The following is a 24,285-nucleotide window of genomic DNA, read 5'->3' on the forward strand; positions in this document are numbered from 1 at the left end:
CATTCTGATCCAATTTCTAGTTAAATGCTATTATTGAAGTTACTTATACTGTCACCATGACAGCATTTTCTCAATCATTATAAATCACTGTTTTAAAATTTGCTCCTCACCTCCAGCCCAGGACTTCTGGCAATTACCTTTAAGTATATCCTCTGGTTATTGACCCTCCTGCTACTGAAAAAAAAAATCATTTTTACTCTACCAAATACCTGCATCATTTTGAACACCTCTTTGAAACCTCCTTCAACTTTTTCTGGTCTAAGAACAGCCTTAGTTTCTCCCTTCTCCACATAGCTGAAGTCCCTCATCCCTGGTACCGTTTTAGTAACTCACTTCGACACCCTCTCCAAGACCTTGACATTTTTTCTGAGGTCAGTGTGTCTGAAGAAGGGTCACTGATCTTGAAATGTTAACGTTTTTTTCTTTCTAAATGCTGCCAGTCATGCTGAGTTTCTGCAGCAATTTCTGTTTTTCTGTGTTTTATTCCTGTAATGTTTTATAAAGATTTACAATAACTTCTTGTTTTGACAGGACTGGCAGCTCAGTGGTCTAAGGTGCAGATGCTATAGTAAGCATAGAAGGGGAGGCAAGGGAGGAGGGGGAATGGCATTTTGATTATAGGGTCATAGAGTCATAGAGATGTGTAGCACCGAAACAGACCCTTTGGTCCAACTTGTCTATGCCGACCAGATATCCCAATTCAATGTAGTCCCACCTGCCAGCACCTGACCCATATCCCTCCAAACCCTTCCTATTCATATACCCATCCAGATGCCTTTTAAATGTTGCAATTGTACTAGCCTCCACCACTTCCTCTGGCAGCTCATTCCATACATGTACCACTCTCAAGTTGCCCGGTAGATCTCTTTTATATCTTTCCCCTCTCACCCTAAACCTATGCCCTCTAATTCTGGACTCCCCCACGCCAGGGAAGAGACCTTGTCTATTTATCCTATCCATGCCCTCATGATTTTATAAACCTCTATAAGGCCACCCCTCAGCCTCCGATGTTCCAGGCAAAACCACCCCAGCCTATTCAACCTCTCCCTACAGCTCAAGTCCTGCAACCCTGGCAACATCCTTGTAAATCTTTTCTGAAGCCTTTCCAGTTTCACAACCCTTTCAAGTTTCCAGGGTGGCACGTGGCTCAGTGCTTAACACTGCTGACTCGCAGCACCACGGTCCCAGGTTCAATTCCAGCCTCGGGTGACTGTCTGCATGGAGTTTGCACATTCCCCCTGTGCCTGCATGGGTGCTCCAATTTCCTCCCACAGTCCAAAGATGTGTAGGTCAGGTGAATTGGCCATGCTAAATTGCCTATAATGTTAGGTGCATCAGTCAGAAGGAAATGGGTCTGGATGAGTTACTCTTTGGAGGGTCGGTGTAAACTTGTTGGGCCAAAGGGCTTGTTTCCAGACTGTAGGGAACCTAATCAAACATCCTTCCGATAGGAAGGAGACCAGAATTGCACACAATATTCCAAAAGTGGCCTAACCAATGTCCTGTGCAACCGCAACATGACCTCCCAACTCATGTACTCAATACTCTGACCAATAAAGGAAAGCATACCAAATGCCTTCTTCACTATCCTATCTACCTGCGACTCCACTTTCAAGGAACTATGAACCTGCACTCCAAGGCCTCTTTGTTCAGCAACACTCCCTAGGACCTTACCATTAAGAGTATAAATCCTGCTAAGATTTGAATTGAATTGAATTGAATTTATTGTCATGTGTATCAAAGCATAATAAAAAGCTTTGTCTTGTAAGCAATACATGCAGATTACAGATTAAGTAGCATAGATAAGTAAATAATAGGTAAACAGTGGCAAAAACAAAAACACAGGTACAGGTGAATGTTCAGAGTTTGTGAGTCCATTCAGTATTCTAACAATAGTAGGGTAGAAATTGTTTTGAAACCAGCTGGTGCATATGATCAGGCTTCTGTACCTTCTCCCTGATGGTAGAGGTTGTAGAAAAACATTGTCAGAGTGGGATGAATCTTTGAGAATGCTAGTGGACTTTCCTTGACAATGGGCCTGGTTGATGGATTCTATAGGTGGGAGGTTGGCCTTTGTGATTGTCTGGGCCGAGTCCACCACTCTCTGTAACCGTCTCCAATCTTGAATGGTATAGATCCAGAAAGAATGCTCTCGATGGCGCACCTATAAAAATTGGCAAGGGTATTCACTGTCATGCTAAATTTCCTCAGCTGCCTGAGGAAGAAGAGGCATTGTTGGGCCTTTGTAACAAGTGTGTCCACATGAACAGTCCAAGAAAGTTTGTTGTGGAAGATCACTCCCAGGAGCTTGATACTCTCCACTCTTTCCCCCTCTGTGCTGTTAATGTACAGGGGGGCATGAGTAACATCCCACCGAAAGTCAATAATGAGTTCCTTGGTTTTGCCGGCATTGAGAGCTAGGTTGTTCTCAGTACACCATTTTTCCAGGTCTTCCACCTCTCGTCTATAGTCTGTTTCATCATCATCTGAGATTCGACCAACTATGGTGGTGTCTTCAGCAAACTTGTGAATGGCATTAATCTGATATTTGGCAACACAGCCATGGGTATACAGTGAGTATCGTGGGGGCTGAGTACACCTCTGGGGAGCTTCAGTTTTGAGTCTTAGTGAGGATGAAATATTGTCCCCAATCTTCACTGATTGTGGCCTGTGGGTCAGGAAACTGAGGATCCAGTTGCAGAGTGTGGGGCTTAGTCCGAGATCATTAAGTTTAGTAATCAGTCTCGAGGGGATAATAGTGATGAAGGCTGAACTGTAGTCAATGAGTAGGATTCTTACATAGCTGTTCTTGGTGTCCAGATGTTCTAGGGAGGAGTGAAGGGCCAGTGATTTGGCATCTGACTTGGATCTGTTGGTCCAACAGGCAAATTGGAGTGGGTCAAGAGGAGTGGGGAGGCTGGAGTTGATTAATGCTAATCAAAGCACTTCATGACCACCAAAGTTAGGCCCACTGGGCGGTAGTCATTGAGACATGCAGCATGAGCCTTCTTAGGCACAGGGTTGATGTTGGCCCTCTTCCAACAGGCAAGGACAGTGGCCTGCTGCAGAGTGGATGAAGATGTCCGAGAAGATCTCTGCCAGTTGATCTGCACATGCTCTGAGTGCACGGTCTGGTATTCTGTCTAGTCACATCGCTTTCCTTGGATTCACACAAAGGAAAACTGATCTGACCTCTGACGCAGTGACTGTTGGGATAGGTTCATTTGGACTTGCCTGAATTCCACCGACCATTCTGCTCAAAGCGAGCATAGAAGGCATTGAGACGATCAGGGAGGAATGTGTCATCATCTGCTATCTTGCACTGTCTCTTTTTAGAACCTGTGATGTCATTCAGTCCTTACCATAGTTGCCGGGTGTCTGTCTGGGACTCTAATTTGCATCTGTATTGGTCCTTGGCTGTCTTAATGGCTCTGCAAAGGTCATACTTGGATTCCTTATATTTGAGTGGGTCTCCTGATCTGAAGGCCTTACACCTGGTTTTTGCCAAGTTCTGCATGTCCTAATTCATCCAGGGTTTCCTGTTGAGGAACACCTGGATTGACTTCCTTGATTTACAGTCCTCTACACACTAGCTAATAAAACCTGTGACGGTGGTGGCGTACTCGTCCAAGGTACCTGCGGACTGTTTGAACATGACCCAATCAGCCGATTCCCGACAGCACTGGAGTTAGTCCTCTGCCTCCTCTGACCAGGAACCATAACTGTATCAGTTTTAAAGTAGTTATGGAAAAGGATGGGCCTGGTCCACAAGTTAAAGTTCTAAATTGGGGCAAGGCCTATTTTGATGGTATTAGATGCGACCTTTCAAAAGTTGATTGGGGGAGGCTGTTCACAGATAAAGGGATATCTGGCAAGTGAAAGGTTTTCAATAGTTAGATAATGCAAGTTCAGGGACAGCATGTTCCTGTTAGTGTGAAGGGTAAGTTTGGCAGGTTCTGTATTGCTTGGCTAGAAATGTTGAGACTTTGGTCAAGAAAAGGGGCTGAAGTGAATCCCTTGATGGGGATGGAATGTGTACACTGAAAAGAGAAATAAGGAGGTCAAAAAGGGGATGTGTGAGAGCTTTGGCATACAGGATAAAAGAGAATCCAAAGAGACTATACAATTATTTTACGGGCAAAAGAATAATTCGGGAGAGCATATGGCCCTGTAAGAATGCACAAGGCCATCTATGTGTGGAGATGGGTGACATTCTACATGAATATTTCGCTTCGGTATTTACTGTGGTGCAAGATATGGAAGCTAGGGAAATAAATAATACAGGAGTTGGCTGTGCAAGAGATTGGTAAGGTCACATTTGGAGTACTAGATGGTTGAGTTATAAGGAGTTTCATTTCCCTGCACCATCGGAGGCTGAGGTGTGACCTTATAGAGGTTTACAAAATCATGAGGGGCATTGATAGGCTGAATAGTCAAAGTATTTACACTCCAGGGTAAGGGAGTCGAAAACTTGAGGACATAGGTTTCAGGTGAGTAAAGAAAGAATTAAAAGGGACCTGAGCAGCAACGTTTTCACACAGGGTGATGCATATATGACCAATCTGGTAGAGGCAAGTACAGTTACAACATCTAAAAAGCAGTTGGACAGATACATGGATTGGAAAGGTTTAGAAAGAAATGGGCCAAACACAGGAAAATGGGACCAGTTCAGTTCAGGAAACCTGTTTGACATGGATGAGTTCAGCTGAAGGGGCTGTTTTGGTACTGTATGACTGCTGCTTAATATTTATAAAGGCAATAATTTCATATGGTTTATTCTTTTAACAGCCTTAGCATCATATTTTGCTGACTTTTAAATACTTTCTCATACTCCTGGGCATTTCTGTTCATGCCCATGTTTGCCATCTGTTCAGCTGATCTTTGTATGCTCAATAATTGCAATCGTGTCAACTTTAAGGAAAAAACAATTTAGCATTTGGATTGAATGTGTTTACAAAGTTATTTGTGCTATTATCGAAAGTGGATTTAATTGAGGAGGTGACAAAGTTGATTAAGTTGATTGATAAGGGTTTGATAAGGTTCCTCATGGTAGGCTGATGAAGAAGGTGGGCGGCACGGTGGCACAGTGGTTAGCACTGCTGCCTCACAGCGCCAGAGACCCGGGTTCAATTCCCGCCTCAGGCGACTCTCTGTGTGGAGTTTGCACATTCTCCCCGTGTCTGCGTGGGTTTCCTCCGGGTGCTCCGGTTTCCTCCCACACTCCAAAGATGTGCAGGTCAGGTGAATTGGCCATGCTAAATTGCCCGTAGTGTTAGGTAAGGGGTAGAAGTTTGGATATGGGTGGGTTGCGCTTCGGCGGGGCGGTGTGGACTTGTTGGGCCGAAGGGCTTGTTTCCACGCTGTAATGTAATCTAAGGTGAAGTTTCATGTGTCCGGGGTGTTATAGCTAGATGGATAGAGAAGGGAGCTTCTCAAAATGGAGACCTGTGACCAGTGGTGTCCCACAGGGATCCATGCTGGGACCACTGTTGTTTGTGATATACATAAATGATTTGGAGGGAAGTGTAGGTTGCCTCATTGGTTCGTTTGCAGATAACACTAAGATTGGTGGAGTAGCAGATAGTGAAGGGAACTGTCAGAGAATACAGCAGAATATAGATCAGTTGGAGAGTTGGGCAGAGAAATGGCAGATGGAGTTCAATCCAGACAAATGTAAGGTGATGCATTTTAGAAGATGCAATTCAAGACCGAACTGTACAGTAAATGGAAAAGTTCTGGGGAAAGTTGATGTACAGAGGGATCTGGATGTTCAAGTCCATTGTTCCCTAAAGGTGGCAACGCAGGTCATTAGAGTGGTCAAGAAGGCATACAGCATGCTTTTCTTCATCGGACAGGGCATTGAGTACAAGATTGGCAGGTCATGTTACAGTTGTACAAAACTTTGGTTCGGTCACATTTGCAATACTGCGTACAGTTCAGGTCGCCACATTAACAAAAGGATGTGGATGTTTTGGAGAGGGTGCAGAGGAGGTTCACCAGGATGTTGCCTGGTGTGGAGGGTGCTGGCTATGAGGAGAGGTTGAGTAGATTAGAATTATTTTCATTGGAAAGATGAAGGTTGAGAGGGGACCTGATTGAGGCCTACAAAATCATGAGGGGTGTGGACAGGGTGGATAGCAAGAAACATTTTCCCAGATTGGAGGACTCAATTCATGAGTTCAAAGTGAGAGGGAAAAAATTTAGGAGATATATACATGGAAAGTTCTTCATGCAGAGGTTGGTGGGTGCCTGGAATGCATTGCCAGCAGAGGTGGTAGGGGCAGGAATGATAGCATCATTTAAGATGCATCAAGACAGATACATGAAGATATAAAGTGATACAGATCCGTAGAAAATAGGTGGTAGGTTTGGATAGAGAATCTGGTCGGTGCAGGCTTGAAGGGCTGAAGGGCCTGTTCTTGTGCTGCAAGATTCTTTGTTCTTTGTCATATGGTCCTTTGATTTTAAGAAGCTCTCAGTTATGAATGTTGAAATTCCTTTCCTAGCTCATCCTGCCTTTTCATCTACCTTCGGAACTGCAGCATTACTTGAGTCAGTATTCCCTTCCAATGAAAGTCAAGACAGTAACATGTAGAATTTATAACTCAGGCTCATACACTATTAAGCCACATAATTTATTGACTATGTAAGACCGTGACATTTTAATAGTATGGCGTACCCTGCTTAATTTATATTTAAGTGCTTTTCTTTGGCAGGAATCATTGAAATAACAATCATACGCATTGACTCATGTCATCTTATTTTGAATACACTCGCTTACTTAATTCACTTTCTGTGTGCGCTGTTGATCACTGTGATATGATCACTGATCATGTGTATTTTGTTGTCTCTCTCTCTCTCTAGTGCACTGTAACATGTGGACAGGGTCTCAGATATAGAGTAGTCCTATGTATTGACCACAGAGGACTCCACGCAGGCGGCTGTAATGCAAAGACAAAACCACACATCAAGGAAGAATGTATTGTCACTGTACCTTGTTATAAACCAAAAGGTAAAATGGTTGTTTGGTGGTAAAGCTGTGTGATTCTACCTGACTCATTAACCAAATTCCTTTGTCTTTAGCTTAGCAAATGCTTTAATAGATTTTAAAGAATGTGTTAATGTCTCCATTAACACTGTGTGCTGAGAAACGCTGTACAAAGATGCATAGTGGCCTTACAATAATACTGCATGCCTCAGTTGCTTGACTGAAATGTTGAGGTAATGTTATATTTGTTGAACAGTTTATCAGTGTGATTACACATGTGGAGAATTTCCTTGGAGCTGCTCCCATGTAAACAGAGTTTTACCACAATTCCCACAACATTCCAACAGGAGAGAGATTTCGGCCAAAGAGTCAGTTCAAGAAGCTGTGTGTCTCACTTCCACACACTCGTTTATTCCTACAGACATTTGTCTACTTATCTTATATTTTATTGAAAAGAAATCTGCCATAAAACTTTGAATATGATAAAACTGTATTTACAATAATGCTCCATGGTTCAAGTATATGTGCCATAAAATATTTATCCAGTGAGTTTTGCATATTGGTGGAGTTCAATTTTAACATCCTGGCCTTAAAGAGATGACCTCAGCTCTGTTAATGTCAGCAGTCAGCCAACTGTCGCTTTCACAGAGACTTTCATTGGTTTAATGACATAACTGGTCAATGGGACCCCATTCCCTCTAGCCAGTGCATCAGTGAGACCCCATCTGCTATCTGACCAGTGGTTAAAGTAATTTTGTCCCCTTTCTGGCCAATGGTCAATGCAACTCTGTCTGCTCTCTGGCCATTGATCAGTGTGGCTTTGGCTCCTCTCTGACCACCTTTATTGATGGTGATGCCAAAAGCCTCAAATGAGAAATTGTTTTGCGCAGCCAAAAATCTGAATTCAGTGAGTGGTTTTGGGACACCAATTTGAAGCCTGAAGCTTGCTTCAATATTGCTTAGGAGTGAGCTAACTGCAGCCCAACCATTGGGGTTCAGTGAGTTTATATATTGCCTCCAGTGTAGAAGCATTTCACAATAGATGAAAAAAATGTACATTGTGACCTATCATTGGTGAACTCATTCCTGAAATTCTGATGACTACAATCTCAGTGCTAGAACAAAATCATAAAATTCACCCTGAGAACGAAGATTATCTTCCTATCCATGTATATCCATTTGTCATTCAATTTGTATTAAGTAAGATATTTCCAAATTGGTCCCTGCAGACTTTTGGGATCAATCTACCATGGAAATTTTTTGATGTTAGAGTACTCTGAACTAGAATGTGAATGGAAAAACTTATTATTTATTCTAAAATAGAAGCTACATTTTTGTTTTTCTAATAAGTTGTTCCAAAAGTTTTTAAAAAATGCAATTATAACATCATGCTGTGTAATTTGGGAATTCACCTAAATGAGTTAAGCTATGTCTGGAATCCATTGTTGTTAGCAAATACCTTGAGACGGCAAATAACATTGAAAAATAGAACTGATAGAAATAAATGGTTAATGTAGCAACGTACAAACTTATATTTCAGAGTATAGGCGATAATGTACGATAGACCTCACCAATCGTCTTCCCCTGCTAATCACACTTATCCTCACATCCTATAGCAAATTAGATTTGAAATATTTTCCTCTGTTTTCTTTCAGGTTTCCCAATCACACATTCACAGCACACAAGGGTCAAGAACATGAACTGTCTCTATTGGAGCTTTAATTTACACATGAGAAGGTGTCGAGAGCTACTTAGGGTTACCTGACTCCCCAGATATCCAAACCAAGCAGTGACTGGGCTCTTGCTGAGTTTTAGCAGTGTCACAATGTATGGTGCTATGATTTCTGTCGAGAGTATTAACATACAAGGAGAAATTCAAGCACCCATTGATTAACTGAAAGAAATACGCCACAAATACATTTTTGGACCATAAGATCATAAGACATAGGAGCAGAAGTTAGGCCATTCATCCCATTGCATCTGCTCCATCATTAAACAAATAACAAACTTTACTGTATGTATGAAAAAAAAAAGTAAAAATAACTGCCCTTTTCTGAGTTTGTCAAAACTCAGAAGTATAAATCCAATACCCTTTTGCTTTCTAATTCCACCCAAAAGTTGCCTTAAACATTGGTATCTACAAAGTTCTCTCACTTGTGGTTAAGCAATTGAACTATGGCCCTGAAATCCATGATAATTTCTCAGTAACCCTATTATTTTTGGAGGTGTGAGATTTCATATAGATCTTTCCATTAGCTTTCAGCTAAGCAACTCTCCAATTTTCTTTCAAAATTCCACAGCTTTGGACAACTAAGCAAAAAGTTGGGCCTCACTGCATTTGTGCTTAGTGTTTTATCTGTTAGGAAAACCACTGCTTCCTAATAAGGTCTACTTTTTTTGACAGGCTGTATACAGGTTTTTTTTTCCCCTCAGTCAGCTTCTGATCGACTCCATCTTGTTCTCTGTGAGTTCCCACACTGAAGCTGATCTGTTTACTTTCTGTGAGCAAAGACACAAAGATAAATTTAAGAAACAAAACCTCTCCATTCTCCTTTAGCCCCTCTCCATGGTAATTTGGCATATTTGTGGGTGTTCCAATTAAAAATATGAACTAATTATCTTTTAACTTTTAAAACAACTTTTGATTTTTGTGATGGATGTGAACAGTTTATCTCTCTTATGGGTTTGAGACAGATTTCTCTTCTTCAAACTTTATAAACTAAGCCCCACTTCCTAGAATCAGTGTTATCTATTATTTCCATATTCTCTTGAATGTCTTCATATCCATCCAAAAGAGTTATACCCTGGATGTACATAATATTCCATTTAAGATTGAACAAGTATTTTATGTAGGTTTGCTATAACTTGCTTGCTTTTATACTCGGTGTTCATATCAGTGAAGATTAGGATGCTGTGTACTTTATTAACTGCTCTCTCAACCTATTTTTCAATGATTTGGGTACATATACATCCACCTGCTCCAGCACCCTTTTAGAATTGTAGTCTTTATTTTATGTTGTCTGTTTGTCCTACCAAAATGAATCACTTCACATTTAGCCACCTTAAATTTGACTTGACGTTTGTCTGCCCATTCCATCAACCTGTCTCAATCTACATCATCATCCTTTTGGTTCATAATACTTCTGAGTTGAAATATCCTGTACACAAATGTCTATGTAATAAGTATATATCAGCAGCTGCAAAGATCTGATCACTGTGTTAATCAGTCATTTTGTCCTGACAAATGCAGTGGAATCCAACTTGCTTTTTATGCAACCAACTGATGGAAAGTATGGCAACCCATTACATCAGGCAGTGCACAGAAAGCCAATGAATCAGAGGCAAAGTGCTGGAAGAACACAACAGGTCTGGCAGCACCTGGAAAGGGAAAAACACAGTTAATGCTTTGAATCCAGTGACCCTTTGTCAAAACGGTTCTTGTGAAGGGTCAGTGGACTCAATATATTAACTCTGCCTTTCTCCCCATAGAAGCCCTAGACGTGCTGAGTTTCTCCAGCATTTTCTGTTTTTGTTACAGACCTCCAGTATCTGCAATTCTTTTTATTTTATATTATTGCAGAAAGCCAGTATTGGAGATAAATCTGCCAGTAATGTCTGAAGAGGGTCAGGGTATAGTCTGAGGGTGATAGCAGGCCTCCTTGCAGGCCAGAACTCCACAGCAACTAGTGCTGCTGTGCTTTGCCTCATGCACCTGCCCCCCCCCACCCCTCATTTCCCCCATCCCCCCTATCCCCAACGCCATTCCTTATCCAGACCAGGGGCCCTCAAAGCAAGATGCCAATCACCACATACTCCCTTTCTCTTGGTGACTCCTATAAGGCAGATCAACACTCACTCATTTTAGGTAAAATCCTCAGAGAATCGCCAGTTTAAATGCTGATAGAATGTCAACTGTTGATAAACATACACACACTCTCCAAGAAAACTCTGCTGCTGAGTTTCAAAATTACATTTCAGACTTCAAGGAGGAACTGAGAAGTAAAAGGTGATTTACCTTCAAATAGCATTCAATCCTTAGTAACTAGTTTACACCTGATCAAGTGGTCATTGGGAGATGGCATTATACCAAGTGCTCTCTACTAGTGTGCTATGCAACCTCAGCAATACTAGGTAGTTTAATTCTTTATCAGCCCCTTAATAATCCTTTAGGTAGCCATTCCAGGCATGAGCTTGACTACATTGGCTACGTTGACACTGCATGTTCAAACAATGTTTCAGCTCAAAGTTCCATCCTTACTTATCTCAGAAGTTTTTGAGAATCCGTGGAGTTCTGGCCCGCAAATTTCTCTAAGCAACGCTATATTGTCTCAATTGTTGAATGTTATTATTGAATAAAGTCTCGGTTTGTCTTATTCAATCAATACAAGAGGTGGTTCAAGACTTTAATGGAAAAGGAAGTGACTGAGAGATTTTTGGAGAGAATTTCTGCTTGAATGACATAGGCAAGTGGGGTTAAAGATGAGAGGAAAAAAAATCGTCTTGTGTTGGGGAAACAGTGAGGTGAGGGTAGGTGGGAAGATTATGTTATAGACCTACAAAGGGGCAAGACAATGAAAGTGTTTAGATAAAGCATTGCCATTGTGAAGTAAATGCACACATACCAAGTTATTTTACCCTACTGCTGAATTTTTGGTTAGTACAGAGATGTAAATACATTTTGAAACATAAGATCTGACAATCTGCAGCTCATCAAATAATTATGAAATAAAGAACCAACTAGAAGCACAAAAAGACAATGAAAAATAAATTCTCTTTGAATATAAATCATCTAATTTTATTATACCAACTGATCTGGTCTAAGGGCTGTAATCTTGTCAAAATGTGTTGCTGCTCACTAAAACTGTCTTTCTAAACTCATCAGATGAATTTATTGTATTTGTTTGGTTCGCAGAGAAACTCCCCGTGGAAGCTAAGTTGCCGTGGTATAAGCAGGCACAAGAGCTGGAGGAATTACTGACTGTTTCTGAAGAACCTTCGTGAGTCTTTTGAAATTTTATATGAATTTTGCAGGAAGCATCAAATTGAATAAGAATGGGGCCCTTAAATTGCATTGAAAATTGCCTGTCACACAGATCATGTAAATATGGTTTAACAAGTATAACCAGACATGCTTCTACAGGAAGCCAGAGTCACATTCCAATTTTCCAGCACGGGTAGACTATTCATGTTAACCATTTTCTCTTTCTGCAAAGTAGCACACATTACCAATTGGCTGTCTCTCTGAATCAGCCAACTAACAAGAAGTAATAGCCCCATCTGACTTCTTACAGAGCACTGCTGCTGTTTAAATTCCCATTTACTCTCTCTATCCCCTGAGGCTTTGCTGTGACTGTTCAGTGAATGCTGACACACTCCAGAATACCACCTATGTGTCTTGTATTCATGTTTAACCATTCACACAGTGACTGGAATAATGGAATATCTGAATACAGAATATGTGAGACAGACAATCTTACTAACGGTCATTGTAGCATGCTGTTAGGGCCAGGTGAGAAGGTTTAAACCCATTCCTCTCTGTTCAGTCTCCTTAGTTGTTCACAATAAAGATTTATGTTCTTCATTTTTGCATGTGGCAACACTTCTCCACAATTAAAAATGGAGTTAATGATATTTTGCTGTGAGCAACAAGGTGCCAATCAGAGTTTTCTTGATTCAAGGGGAGTGTAGATTTATCACTTGTTAAACAAGAAAAAGTAACAATTAACTGGGGTCAGGCATGGCTTCCCTATCATCACTCGGGCCTGCACGCATGAATATATTTATTTATTTACTCATGGGATGGGGGGAGTCACTAGTAGGGCCAGCATATATTGCCCATCCCTAGTTGCTCTTGATAAGTTGGTGGTGAGCTGCCTTCTTGTATTGCTGGAGTCTGTGCTCTACAGATATTGCCACAATGCCATTAGGTAGGTAGTTCTAAGATTTTGACCGAGTAGTGCTGAAGGAACACAATATATTTCCAAGTCAGGTGCTGAATGGCTTGGAAGGGAACTTGCAGGTGACAGTGTTCCTTTGTGTCTGCTGTTGGTGTCCTTCTGGATGGAAGTATTTATGGATTTGGAAGGTGCTGTCTAAGGATCTTTGATAAATGTCTGTAGTGCATCTTGTAGCTGGTACACACTACTGCTACTGAGCATCAGTGGTGGAAGGTGTGGATACTTGTGGATATGGTGCCAATCAAGTGGGTTGTTATTTTCTGGATGGTTTCATGCTTCTCGAGTGTTGTTGGAACTGTACTTGCCGAGGCAAATGGGGAGTATTCAATCACAATCCTGACTTCGGCAATGTAGATGGTGAATGAACTTTGAGGAGAGGGTTAAGCGGTGAGTTATTCACTGCAGAATGGCCTCTGACCTGCTCTTGCAGACACTGTTTAGTTACTCGTCCAGTTCAGTTACTTGTCAATAGGAACTCCAACATGTTGATAGTGGGGAATTTTGTGATGGTAAAGCTATTGAATATTAAGGGTCAATAGTAGATTATCCCTTACTGGTGATGTGATTGTCTGGCATTTGTGTGGTGTAAATATTGTTTTGCCTCTTTTCAGCCAAAACATGGATATTGTTCAGGTCTGGCTGCATTTTGACATGAGCAATCATGGTGTTGAACATTAGGCAATCACCAGTGAGCATCCCAGTTCTGATCTTATGATGGAGGGAAAGTTGTTAGTGAAGCAGCTGAAGATGTTTGGGCCTAAGACACTATCCTGAGGAGCTACAGAGGTGCTTGCTACAGTGCTGGTGTCTCTACCTTTGGACCAGAAGCCCAGATTAGATTCCCACCTGCTGAAGAGGTGTGTTGTAACATGTCAGAAAGATTGATTTAAAAATATATACCCAAGCAACTCTCTGAGGAGCTCTTGTGGTACAATGATAATATCTGTACCCCTGAGCTAGGAGGCTTGACACCAAGCACCATCTCCTTCAGAGGTGTGTAAGAGTATCTCTGGACTGGTTGATTAGAATGTGCTTACCCTGAGGACCTCCTGCTGAGATGACTGACTTGCTCCAACCACAACCATCTTCAAAAAAACCTGAAAGAACTGCGGATGCTGTAAATCAGCCACAAAAGTTGAAATTGCAGGAAAAGCTCAGCAGGTCTGGCAACATCTGTGGAGAAAACCAGGGTTAATGTTTTGGGTCGAGTGACTCTCACTCAGAATTCAACCATCTTTGTGTGCCAGGTTTGACTCTAACCAGTGAAGAGATTTCTCCCTATTCCCATTGATGCAAGTTTTGCTAGGGCGCTTTGATGCTATACCTTGTCAAATACAACATCAATGTCAAGGGTTGTCATTCTCTCTTTCCTCTAGAGTTCTTTTGTTCTTGTTTGATCCATGGATGTATTGAAGTCAGGAGCAAAGTGGCCCTGGCAGAACCCAACCCTGGGCATCAGTGAGCAGGTTATTCAAGCAGCACCTGCTCAGTATAGCACTATTGATAATATCTTCCATCATTTTACTGATGATCACTAATGGGGCAGTAATTGGCTGGGTTGGATTTGTTCTGCTTTTTGTGTACAAGACGTACCTGGGCAATTTTCCACATCATTGGGTAAATGTCAGTGTTGTAACTTAACTGGAATAGCTTGGCTGTGTGTATGGCAAGTTCTGGAGCACAAGTTGTCAAAGCCCACAGCCTTTGCAGCATCCAGTGCTTCAGCTGTTCCTTGATATCATGTGGAATGAATGAAATTGGCTGAAGACTGACATGTATGATGCTGAGGATCTCTGAAAGAGGCTAAGATGGATCAGCTATTCATCAGTGCTAAGACTTCAGCTTTATCTTGAATGGGGATGGGGATATTTGTGGAGACTCTTCCAATAAGTTGTTTAATTTTTCACCCATTCATGACTAGAGAGCTTAAATCTGATCCATTGGTTGTAGATTTGTTTAATTCTGTCTCACTTGCTGCATATACTACTTAGCATGTACATAGTCCTGTTTTGTAGCTTCACCAGATTGACACCTCATTTTTAAATATTCCTGGTGCTGCTCCTAGCATGTTCTCCTGCACTCTCCATTGAAACTTATGCAAGTACAAACCTAAAGGGTGATTGTCCAATAAAAAGGAAATAAAAGAGTAGCTTGCATACAATTCTTTGGGTGTTTTTGAGGTGTATATATTTTTAAGCTGCAACCTTTATTGGATAGGCTGTAATTTATTTTGGTTATGATAAGTCACTAAGAATGTCGCCATTATTGAATAGATCAGTTTTGGATGTGCATTTGCAGCAGAAACATCAAGCTTGTAATCATGGCTTCATACGTGATGGGGAGTTTTAACATGTTAAAACTGTCTCTTAGCCCACAATGTGGACAGTCCATTTTTGTAAAGAGTTTTGGTTGTCCATTTTCAAGTATCCCCCTGTATAGATAGATAGGGTTTCCATCCTTCTCTTAGCGTAACCAGTTTCAGATTTAAGACTTTGTTCTTGCAATATGTGTCGTGAAAATTTCTTGTCCACAAAAGGTTTGTAAGTCTTATTGTGAAATGAACATTCCAGATAATGAATTTCAATGTCCGTTTAATTCCATTTTGGATAGACTTTTCCAAGTGTGAACATCAGTCATGATATTGAGAAATTCCACTGGAAATTCCTGAGAGATTAGCTATTTTCATGTCAGATGACTTCTGCCATTTTGAGTTGTCACAGCCCATTATTAACTGTATTTCTCTCAATCATTGCTTTTAGATTAGTCAATGAGATTTGAAATATCACCATAACCAGCTCAATACAGGTGTGGACAGCCTCTCTGAGCTGGCCAGTGTTCCAGCCACGTCTCTGTCATATGACTCTTGTTCTGCTGTATTTGGGTAAACATTATAGTGCATTACGAAAGTAGTCCAAGCCCTCAGGCAAGGAAAGCCTGGCCCACTTCCAGAGCTGTGCTACCTATCAGCCACACATTTCAAGCAGATGTCTCGTGGTAGATCACCAGTTGTGGGCCATTGCAATATTATGGACAGGGCAGGGAGCCTGCAAGCGGTAGAGGAAGATGATGATCTACTGGCAATGTCACTGTACTCCTATTTTTAAAATCCAGGTTTATGTTATGGTGTCAAGACTTCAAGACCCATGCTGGCAACTACAATTTAAAATTAGTCAATCGGTAAATCTGGAATTGAAAGCTGGTTTCAGTGATGGTGACCATGACAACTATTATTGTGTAAACCCATCTGGTTCAACAATGTCTTTCAGGAAAGGACATCTTATTTGCTGTGACCTCGGTGACTCCAGACCCACAGTAATGTGGCTGATTTTTACCAGCCCTTTGAAAGTTCCAATCAGGCCCCTCGGCTCAAGGGCATGTATCGATGAACTACAAGTGCTAGTGTTGCCAGCAATGCTTGCATTCCATGAAGGAATAATGGAAAACGAGGATGGACCTGAGGGTAGAGTTGGTTGTTGATCTGTGTAGCAGCAGATGTAATTCCTGTAAAGAGCAGTGTTAGGATTTTTTAAGAGGCATACTTTAAGTTACCTCAAAAGCTGATTAGGGACAGATGTTCGCAGGTAAAGGGACGGCTGGAAAATGGGAAGCCTTCAGAAGTGAGATAACGAGAATCCAGAGAAAGTATATTCTTGTTAGGGTGAAAGGAAAGGCTGGTAGGTATAGGGAATGCTGGAGGACAAAAGAAACTGAGGGTTTGGTTAAGAAAAAGAAGGAAGTATATGTAAGGTATAGACAAGATAGATCGAGTGAATCCTTAAAGTATAAAGGCAGTAAGAGTATCGTTAAAAGGGAAATCAAGAGGGCAAAAAGGGGACATGAGATAGCCTTGGCAAATAAAATTAAGGAGAATCCAAAGAGGTTTTACAAATACAATAAGGACAAAAGGGTACCTAGGGAGAGAATAGGGCTCCTCAAAAATCAACAAGGCAGCCTTTGTGTGGAGCCGCAAAAAATGGGGGAGATACTAAATGAGTATTTTGCGTCAGTGTTTACTGTGGAAAAGAGTATGGAAGATATAGAATTTAGGGAAATAGATGGTGACACCTTGCAAAATATCCATATTACAGAGGTGGAAGTGCTGGAAGTCTTCAAACACATAAAGGTGGGTAAATTCCCAGGACCTGATCAGGTGTACCCTAGAACCCTGTGGGAAGCTAGAGAAGTGATTGCTGGGCCTCTTGCTGAGATATTTATATCATCAATGGTCACAGGTGAGGTGCCAGAGGACTGGAGGTTGGCTAACGTGGTGTCACTGTTTAAGAAGGGTGGTAAGGACAAGCCAGGGAGCTATAGACCAGTGATCCTGACGTCGATGCTAGGCAAGTTGTTGGAGGAAATCCTGAGGGATAGGATGTACATGTATTTGGAAAGGCAAGGAATGATTATGGATAGTCAACATGGCTTTGTGCGTGGGAAATCATGTCTCACAAACTTGATTGAAGAAGTAACAAAGAGAATTGATGAGGGCAGAGTGGTAGATGTGATCTATATGGACTTCGGTAAGGCATTTGACAAGGTTCCCCGTGGGAGACTGGTTAGCAAGGTTAGATCTCACGGAATACATGGGGAACTAGCCATTTGGATGCAGAATTAGCTCAAAGGTAGAAGACAGAGGGTGGTGGTGGAGGGTTGTTTTTCAGACTGGAGGCCTGTGACAAGTGGAGTGCCACAAGGATCGATGCTGGGCCCTCTACTTTTTGTCATTTACATAAATGATTTGGATGTGAGCATAAGAGTTACAGTTAGTAAGTTTGCAGATGACACTAAAATTGGAGGTGTAGTGGACAGCATAGAAGGTTACCTCAGATTAAAACAGGATCTTGACCAGATGGTCCAATGGGCTGTGATGTGGCAGATGGAATTTAATTCAGATAAATGTGAGGTGCTGCATTTTGGTAAAGCAAATCTTAGCAGGACTTATACGCTTAATGGTAAGGTCCTAGGGAGTGTTGCTGAACAAGGAGACCATGGAGTGCAGGTTCATAGCTCCTTAAAAGTGGAATCACAGAGAGATAGGATAGTGAAGAAGGCATTTGGTATGCTTTCTTTTATTGGTCAGAGTATCGAGTACAGGAATTGAGAGGTCATGTTGCAGCTGTACAGAACATTGGTGAGGCCACTGTTGGAATATTGCTTGCAATTCTAGTCTCCTTCCTATTGGAAAGATGTTGTGAAACTTGAAAGGGTTCAAAAAATATTTACAAGGATGTTGCCAGGTTTGGAGGATTTGAACTATAGGGAGAGGCTGAACAGGCTGAGGGTGTTTTCCCTGGAGCGTCGGAGGCTGAGGGGTGACCTTATAGAGGTTTACAAAATTATGAGGGGCAAGGATAGGATAAATAGACAAAGTCTTTTCCCTGGGGTGGGAGAGTCCAGAACTAGAGGGCATAGGTTTAGGGTGAGAGGGGAAAGATATAAAAGAGACCGAAGGGGCAACTTTTCACACACAAGGTGGTACGTGTATGGAATGAGCTGCCAGAGGAAGTGGTAGAGGCTGCTACAATTGCAACATTTAAAAGGCATTTGGATGGGTATATGAATAGGAAGGGTTTGGAGGGATATGGACCGGGTGCTGGCAGGTGGGACTAGATTGGATTGGATATCTGGTCGGCATGGATGGGTTGGACCAAAGGGTCTGCTTCCATGCTGTACATCTCTGACTCTAAGTTGCATGTTAGTAATCTTTTGTGCCAGTTATTAAAAAAATCAGTTTGTTTCAAAATGATAGTCATTTTTCTTTTCATGATAGAAAGTGGTGTGAATTGACTTTGTTCTGAATGTTAGTCTGTCAGACAAATTGTTCATCTTGCTGCTTTCATTGGAGCGTTACACATTTGTGACAGCTAGTGGAATATTGGAGCTCAATTATCAGTGCATTCCTACTAGTTGAGTCACGGTAGTGGTGGTAGAGAAAGCTCAACGGAATCAGGTGGCACAACAGTAATCAATTCAAACTCCATCTCACACCATTTCTCACACCAATAAGAGGAGTAGAAATCTCCTCAAAAAAAAGTGTGTTCACAGCAGATGGTGCAATTTAACCTCTTGTGTTGCTTAAGGCAGCAGCATAAGGATAGCTACTGTGTTACTCTGTCCAGCTGCTGCCTCCAATTATACCTTTTGAAATAATGAGGCTGTATTTATTCCTGCACTGAACAGGAACAGGCATTATTTAGTCTGTTCGCACAACCAGCACTCTATACCAATCTGTAAAATCCTATCCATATATTCAGTGTCAGGAAGTAAAACACCCGAGGTTAAATTTCCTTTTTCACAATTCCTGTCCACAAAACAATTTTCACAGGTTTGGTAATTAGCAAAGCCAGCTTTTCACATTTACCTTTATTAAAAAAAATTGGGAAAAAAAACCAAAACAGTCTGTTTAAAGATGGATAACAGGTTTATTGATTATTAGAGCTGTTAAACAGAACCTGATAGATGAAAAGGCAGTTTTACACTGGACAGAAATTCCTATATTGAAATGTTTGGAGTGTCCAGATCATTTTAAAGAGAGGGCATGAAAAAAGTCTTGCTCTCCAGATAGTTCAGTGAGAATTAAATTGAGCTGATTCAAGTCTGGAGAATGTACATGGTTTTCTTTTTAATAAATTTCATCCATATTGAGATGAGGTGATCAATGTACTCCATCCTAAGAGACTACTGGATAAGGCAGGCTGAACATATATGCAGGTTCAGTGTAGAAAAAGCTTAAATCTTTTTTTCATAAATCTGTTGCCAACCTTGTTAAAGCCTACTGCGTTTACTGATTTCCCATCCCATGGACACAGAATGTTACTGTTACGTGCCACAGAACAATTTATTATATATATAAAGACAAGGCAATAGTTATGTTGGATCATAAGTCCCTGCTTCAGGCTGTTGTAAGATTCCTGTCTCCCAAATGGATTTATGGAGGAAATGTAGAAAATGTCAATTCCCATGAAGGTTAAAAAAACACACCATACATTTTTTCTAATCATAGATTTTCTGCATTGACATTGGTGTATTAGATTGAGGAGAAACTTTTGCCAGAAATTTTCTGGCATTCACATATCTAAAGATAACTTCGTTTTGTTCAATACAGGAGGTAATAGCAATAATAACTTTCTAAACATCCTGCTTTTAATAAACAAATGCAATCGTAACTCCACTGTCAAATTATGCCGACCTTCTCATCTCGTTGTGTTAGAAGATAGAAGAATACAGCACAGTACAGGCCCTTTGGCCCTCGATGTTGCGCTGTTCCAAGCCCACCTAACCTACACTAACCCACTATCCTCCATATGCCTATCCAATGCCCGTTTAAATGCCCATAAAGAGGGAGAGTCCACCACTGCTACTGGCAGGGCATTCCATGAACTCACGACTCGCTGAGTAAAGAATCTACCTCTAACATCTGTCCTATACCTACCACCCCTTAATTTAAAGCTATGCCCCCTCGTAATAGCTAACTCCATACGTGGAAAAAGGTTCTCATGGTCAACCCTGTCTAAATCCCTAATCATCTTGTACACCTCTATCAAGTCACCCCTAAACCTTCTTTTCTCCAATGAAAACAGCCCCAAGTGCCTCAGCCTTTCCTCATACGATCTTCCTACCATACCAGGCAACATCCTGGTAAACCTCCTCTGCACCCGTTCCAGTGCCTCCACATCCTTCCTATAGTATGGCGACCAAAACTGCACACAATACTCCAGATGCGGCCGCACCAGAGTCTTATACAACTGCAACATGTTATAAGCTTAAATTTGGTACAAGATGCTGTTTTTCCAGAAATGTCTTCAAGTCTCAATAGCAAAACTATGAGGGAGCCACAAAGTTGTACAGAAAATCTAAAAACAATCAGAGTAGCAACTTCATTATCAGTGCAGGGGATGATGTGTGACAAACAGTACCACCCTCTAGACTTTGCTGAGGAGTAGAAATTCAAGCTGGAGAAATTCTGAAGGCTTTGAAGGCCCATTTTGTACCATCTTATGTTATTTCTCAACAAATGTGTATTCAAGCATTGGAACTCAGGAAGAAAGGTTTCCAGAAGGGCCAGCAGGAAGATGAGAGGTAGAGTATACAATGCAAATATTGCAGAGTCACCCAATAAAAGAAAACGAAATGTGTCCTTTTAATCCTTTAACTGAAAGAAGCTGAATCATTTGGCATGCAAGTGTTTTACTGGTAAGATGCAAGTTAATGAGATGATTTCAGATGATGATTTGGAAAAATCACTCTATATCATAGAACTGGTTGCCATTATGGTAAGACAAAGTGATAAATAAGGTATGACCTTTAGAATTATAACTGCAGAAGGAGAGACTCAAATGAATGTGAAATGTCAGATGGACAATGCTGCTATATGAAACATCATAACATATGAACTACCTTGCCTAAATTGTCATCCGAGTCCTCTATGCAAATTCACTTCACAGGACATCCAGCGGTATTGAGGCATAGAACAGTGGCAATTTTCACTCGCATCAAATAAATAGTGATGTCAATGCCAGTGCTTAGCCACTATAAAATTGATGAAGAAGTTGCCCTGCAGTATGATGTTAGTGAGACAAGACATTGAAGGAACTCTTATGCAGCAAAGTCAATTAGTTGCTTTTTGTATATAGAGCATGAACACACTGAGCCACACAATACAAAGATTGAGAAAGAGAGTCTGGATACTATTTTTTGATCATGAGAATGTTGGGCTGTACTTATTTGAGAGAAACAAAATGACGGTAGAGTCTATGCACAAGGTACCTCAAATTATTTTTACCTGATCTAGTACATCCACAAAGAGTGTCATTTCACTTGTAGAAATATATCATTAGGAAGTGATGTACAAGTGAGGGAAGCAGAAGGTCATCACCAAAATCCTGTTGAGAGCCATATTCCCGATGGAGGAAGTTAGGAGGCTAATACAGATTGTGAAATCTTCAGATTCAAGATTGTCTGGAAGTACTCAATCCAGTAGAAATGTTGAATCTGACAAAAAGTGTTATGCCCAGATCATGCAAACAAATTAATACAATGTTATGCTACAGAAAGTAGTGATGAAAGGATGGCCACAGCTATCAATGACACACTGTTGATGCAGGACAGTATTGGACATAAAGGCATGAAATTATTGACCAAGGTTATTGTATAAAGGAACTGTAGATTTACTATGTTGAAGGAGATAAGAAAGGAGGTGCTGAAGTGTATCCATTGTAAACAGTCAAGGAAACGAATCCTGTTTAAGGAAATAAGAAAAATGCTCTACTGGTCAAGGATGATCAATTATTTCATTCAGTGCAAGGCAGTGCAATGCATATAAAGTGAAGCAAGCTAAAGAGCCTCTTCTGACACATCATCCCAGACAGATCATGGATAAAGATTAATCTCTTCACAGGATTAATGACCTCATGTCAAATAACCACAAAGAAATGGAGCAGTTGACGTTATTGGCTATCAGTGGATAGTAAATGCTTGAAAGCGTATTTTAGACATTGTGAAAAGTGACAATGAAATTCATTCGTGAAGGATTCAGGTGTTCCATAAATGATTGGGCAATTTAGCACCACACATCATCTCCACAGTAGCCCCAGTTAAATAGAAAGGCTGAGGCAAGAGTGAACATCACCAAAGGATTGTTACGACCAGGTAAGAAGGAGTGAACAGATTCCCCTCATTGTCCCGCACTGGTTTAGCTATAATGAAGTGTGAGTGTTTTAAAAGGATGACCTGCTATCAATTCAGTATGTGCTTAACTATGAGTAACTCAGTGTATGGAAATAAGCAAAGTTCTGTAAGCTAGATAAGCAAGCAGTTACTTTTATTTTTAAAACTCACTCAGGTAAAGATGTGGAAAATGACAAAAGGTAAACAATTGACCTGACTTCTGTGACCTACATAAGCAGACAAAAATACAAGTTGCAATGTCGCATAAGATAGGACCTCTGATTGCATTCACAGATGCCCAATCTTCAACAATTTGATTCATTCCATATGATATCAAGAAATAGCTGATGGCACTGGATACTGCAAAGGCAAGGGGCCCTGACAGTGTTCCAGCAATAGTTCTCAGCATTTGTGCCCCAGATGCTCTGTTTACCCACTCAAGCTCAAATGATATCAGATTGGATGGACCTTATTACAGTCTTTAGCATTAACCCTTTCAAAGCTATGATCTTATCCAACAGAAACCTTTTGTTCCATATTCATTTTATTATGAGAGAGATGTAAATGGAGGTTTTGTTTATTCCATATTAATGAGTTATGAGAATGTGAAACACTCCATATCTGACAAGTGTTGAAAAGTGCTCTGATTGGTTTGGAGAAATCCTTGATAATAGTGTAAAAGTTGCCACGATTATTTAGCTAGGCCCCTTTGTAAACCACTTTGGAACCTCCAAGAGACTTGACAGGCTTGATTTTGTGAAAAAAAAGGGTCTGCCTTTTTATTAGATTTCACAATGTCCTTTTGGAAATAGTTTATTATGTGAAACTAACTGATGAAATTAAAAAGTACTATTTAAGAAAGCATATCTCCATGGCAGGATTATAAAAATTATTGATTAGATCCAACACAGATGTGTTCAAGGCATTCTGACAGTGAAAAGAATACTCACTGAAGGTCTGGAAAGGAGTCTAGTAAGCAGTTAGTGTCATGCTGCATTCAAGGTACCTAGAGTCATAGAGGTATACAGCATGGAAACAAACCCTTCAGTCCAACTCATCCATGTCAACCAGATATCCTAAATTAATCTAATCCCATTTGCCAGTATTTGGCCCATATCCCTCTGGAACCTTCCTATTCATATTCCCATCTAGATGCTTTTTAAATGTTGGAATTGTACCAGCATCCATTATTTCCTCTGGCAGCTCATTCCATACACCAACCTCTGTGTGAAAAAGTTGACTCTTAGGTTCCTTTTAAATCTTTCCTCTCTCACCTTAAACCTATGCCCTCTAGTTTTGGACTCCCCTACTCAAGGCTAAGACCTTGGTTGTTTACACATTCCTGATGAAGGACTTATGCCCAAAATGTTGACTCTCCTGCTCCTCGGATGCTGCTTGACCTCTGCTTTTCGAGCGCCACACTTTTCAACTCTGATCTCCAGCACCAGCAGTCCTTACTTTCATGATTTTATAAACCTCTATAAGGTCACCCCTCATCCTCCAATGCTCCAGGGAAAATAACCCCAGCCTATTCAGCCTCTCCCTATAGCTCAAACCCTCCAATCCTGGCAACATCCTGTAACACGTTTTTTGAATCTTTCGAAGTTTCACAACATGTTTCCTATAGCAGGGAGACCAGAATTGCATACACTATTCCAAAAGTGGCCTATCCAA

General features: G+C 41.0%; 1 protein-coding gene across 2 annotated transcripts in view; it reads left to right on the forward strand.

The window, feature by feature from the left end:
* LOC140489990 (ADAMTS-like protein 1) overlaps positions 1-24,285 on the forward strand; it is a 557,511-nt gene that overhangs the window by 401,820 nt on the left and 131,406 nt on the right. For both annotated transcript variants that reach the window (XM_072589066.1, XM_072589067.1), the window contains 2 exons: positions 6,865-7,012; positions 11,901-11,985. In XM_072589066.1, the coding sequence (XP_072445167.1) occupies positions 6,865-7,012; positions 11,901-11,985 (233 nt within the window). The remainder of the gene's footprint in view (positions 1-6,864; positions 7,013-11,900; positions 11,986-24,285) is intronic.

Source organism: Chiloscyllium punctatum, chromosome 2, assembly GCF_047496795.1.
Source record: "Chiloscyllium punctatum isolate Juve2018m chromosome 2, sChiPun1.3, whole genome shotgun sequence".
Lineage (NCBI taxonomy): Eukaryota > Metazoa > Chordata > Chondrichthyes > Orectolobiformes > Hemiscylliidae > Chiloscyllium > Chiloscyllium punctatum.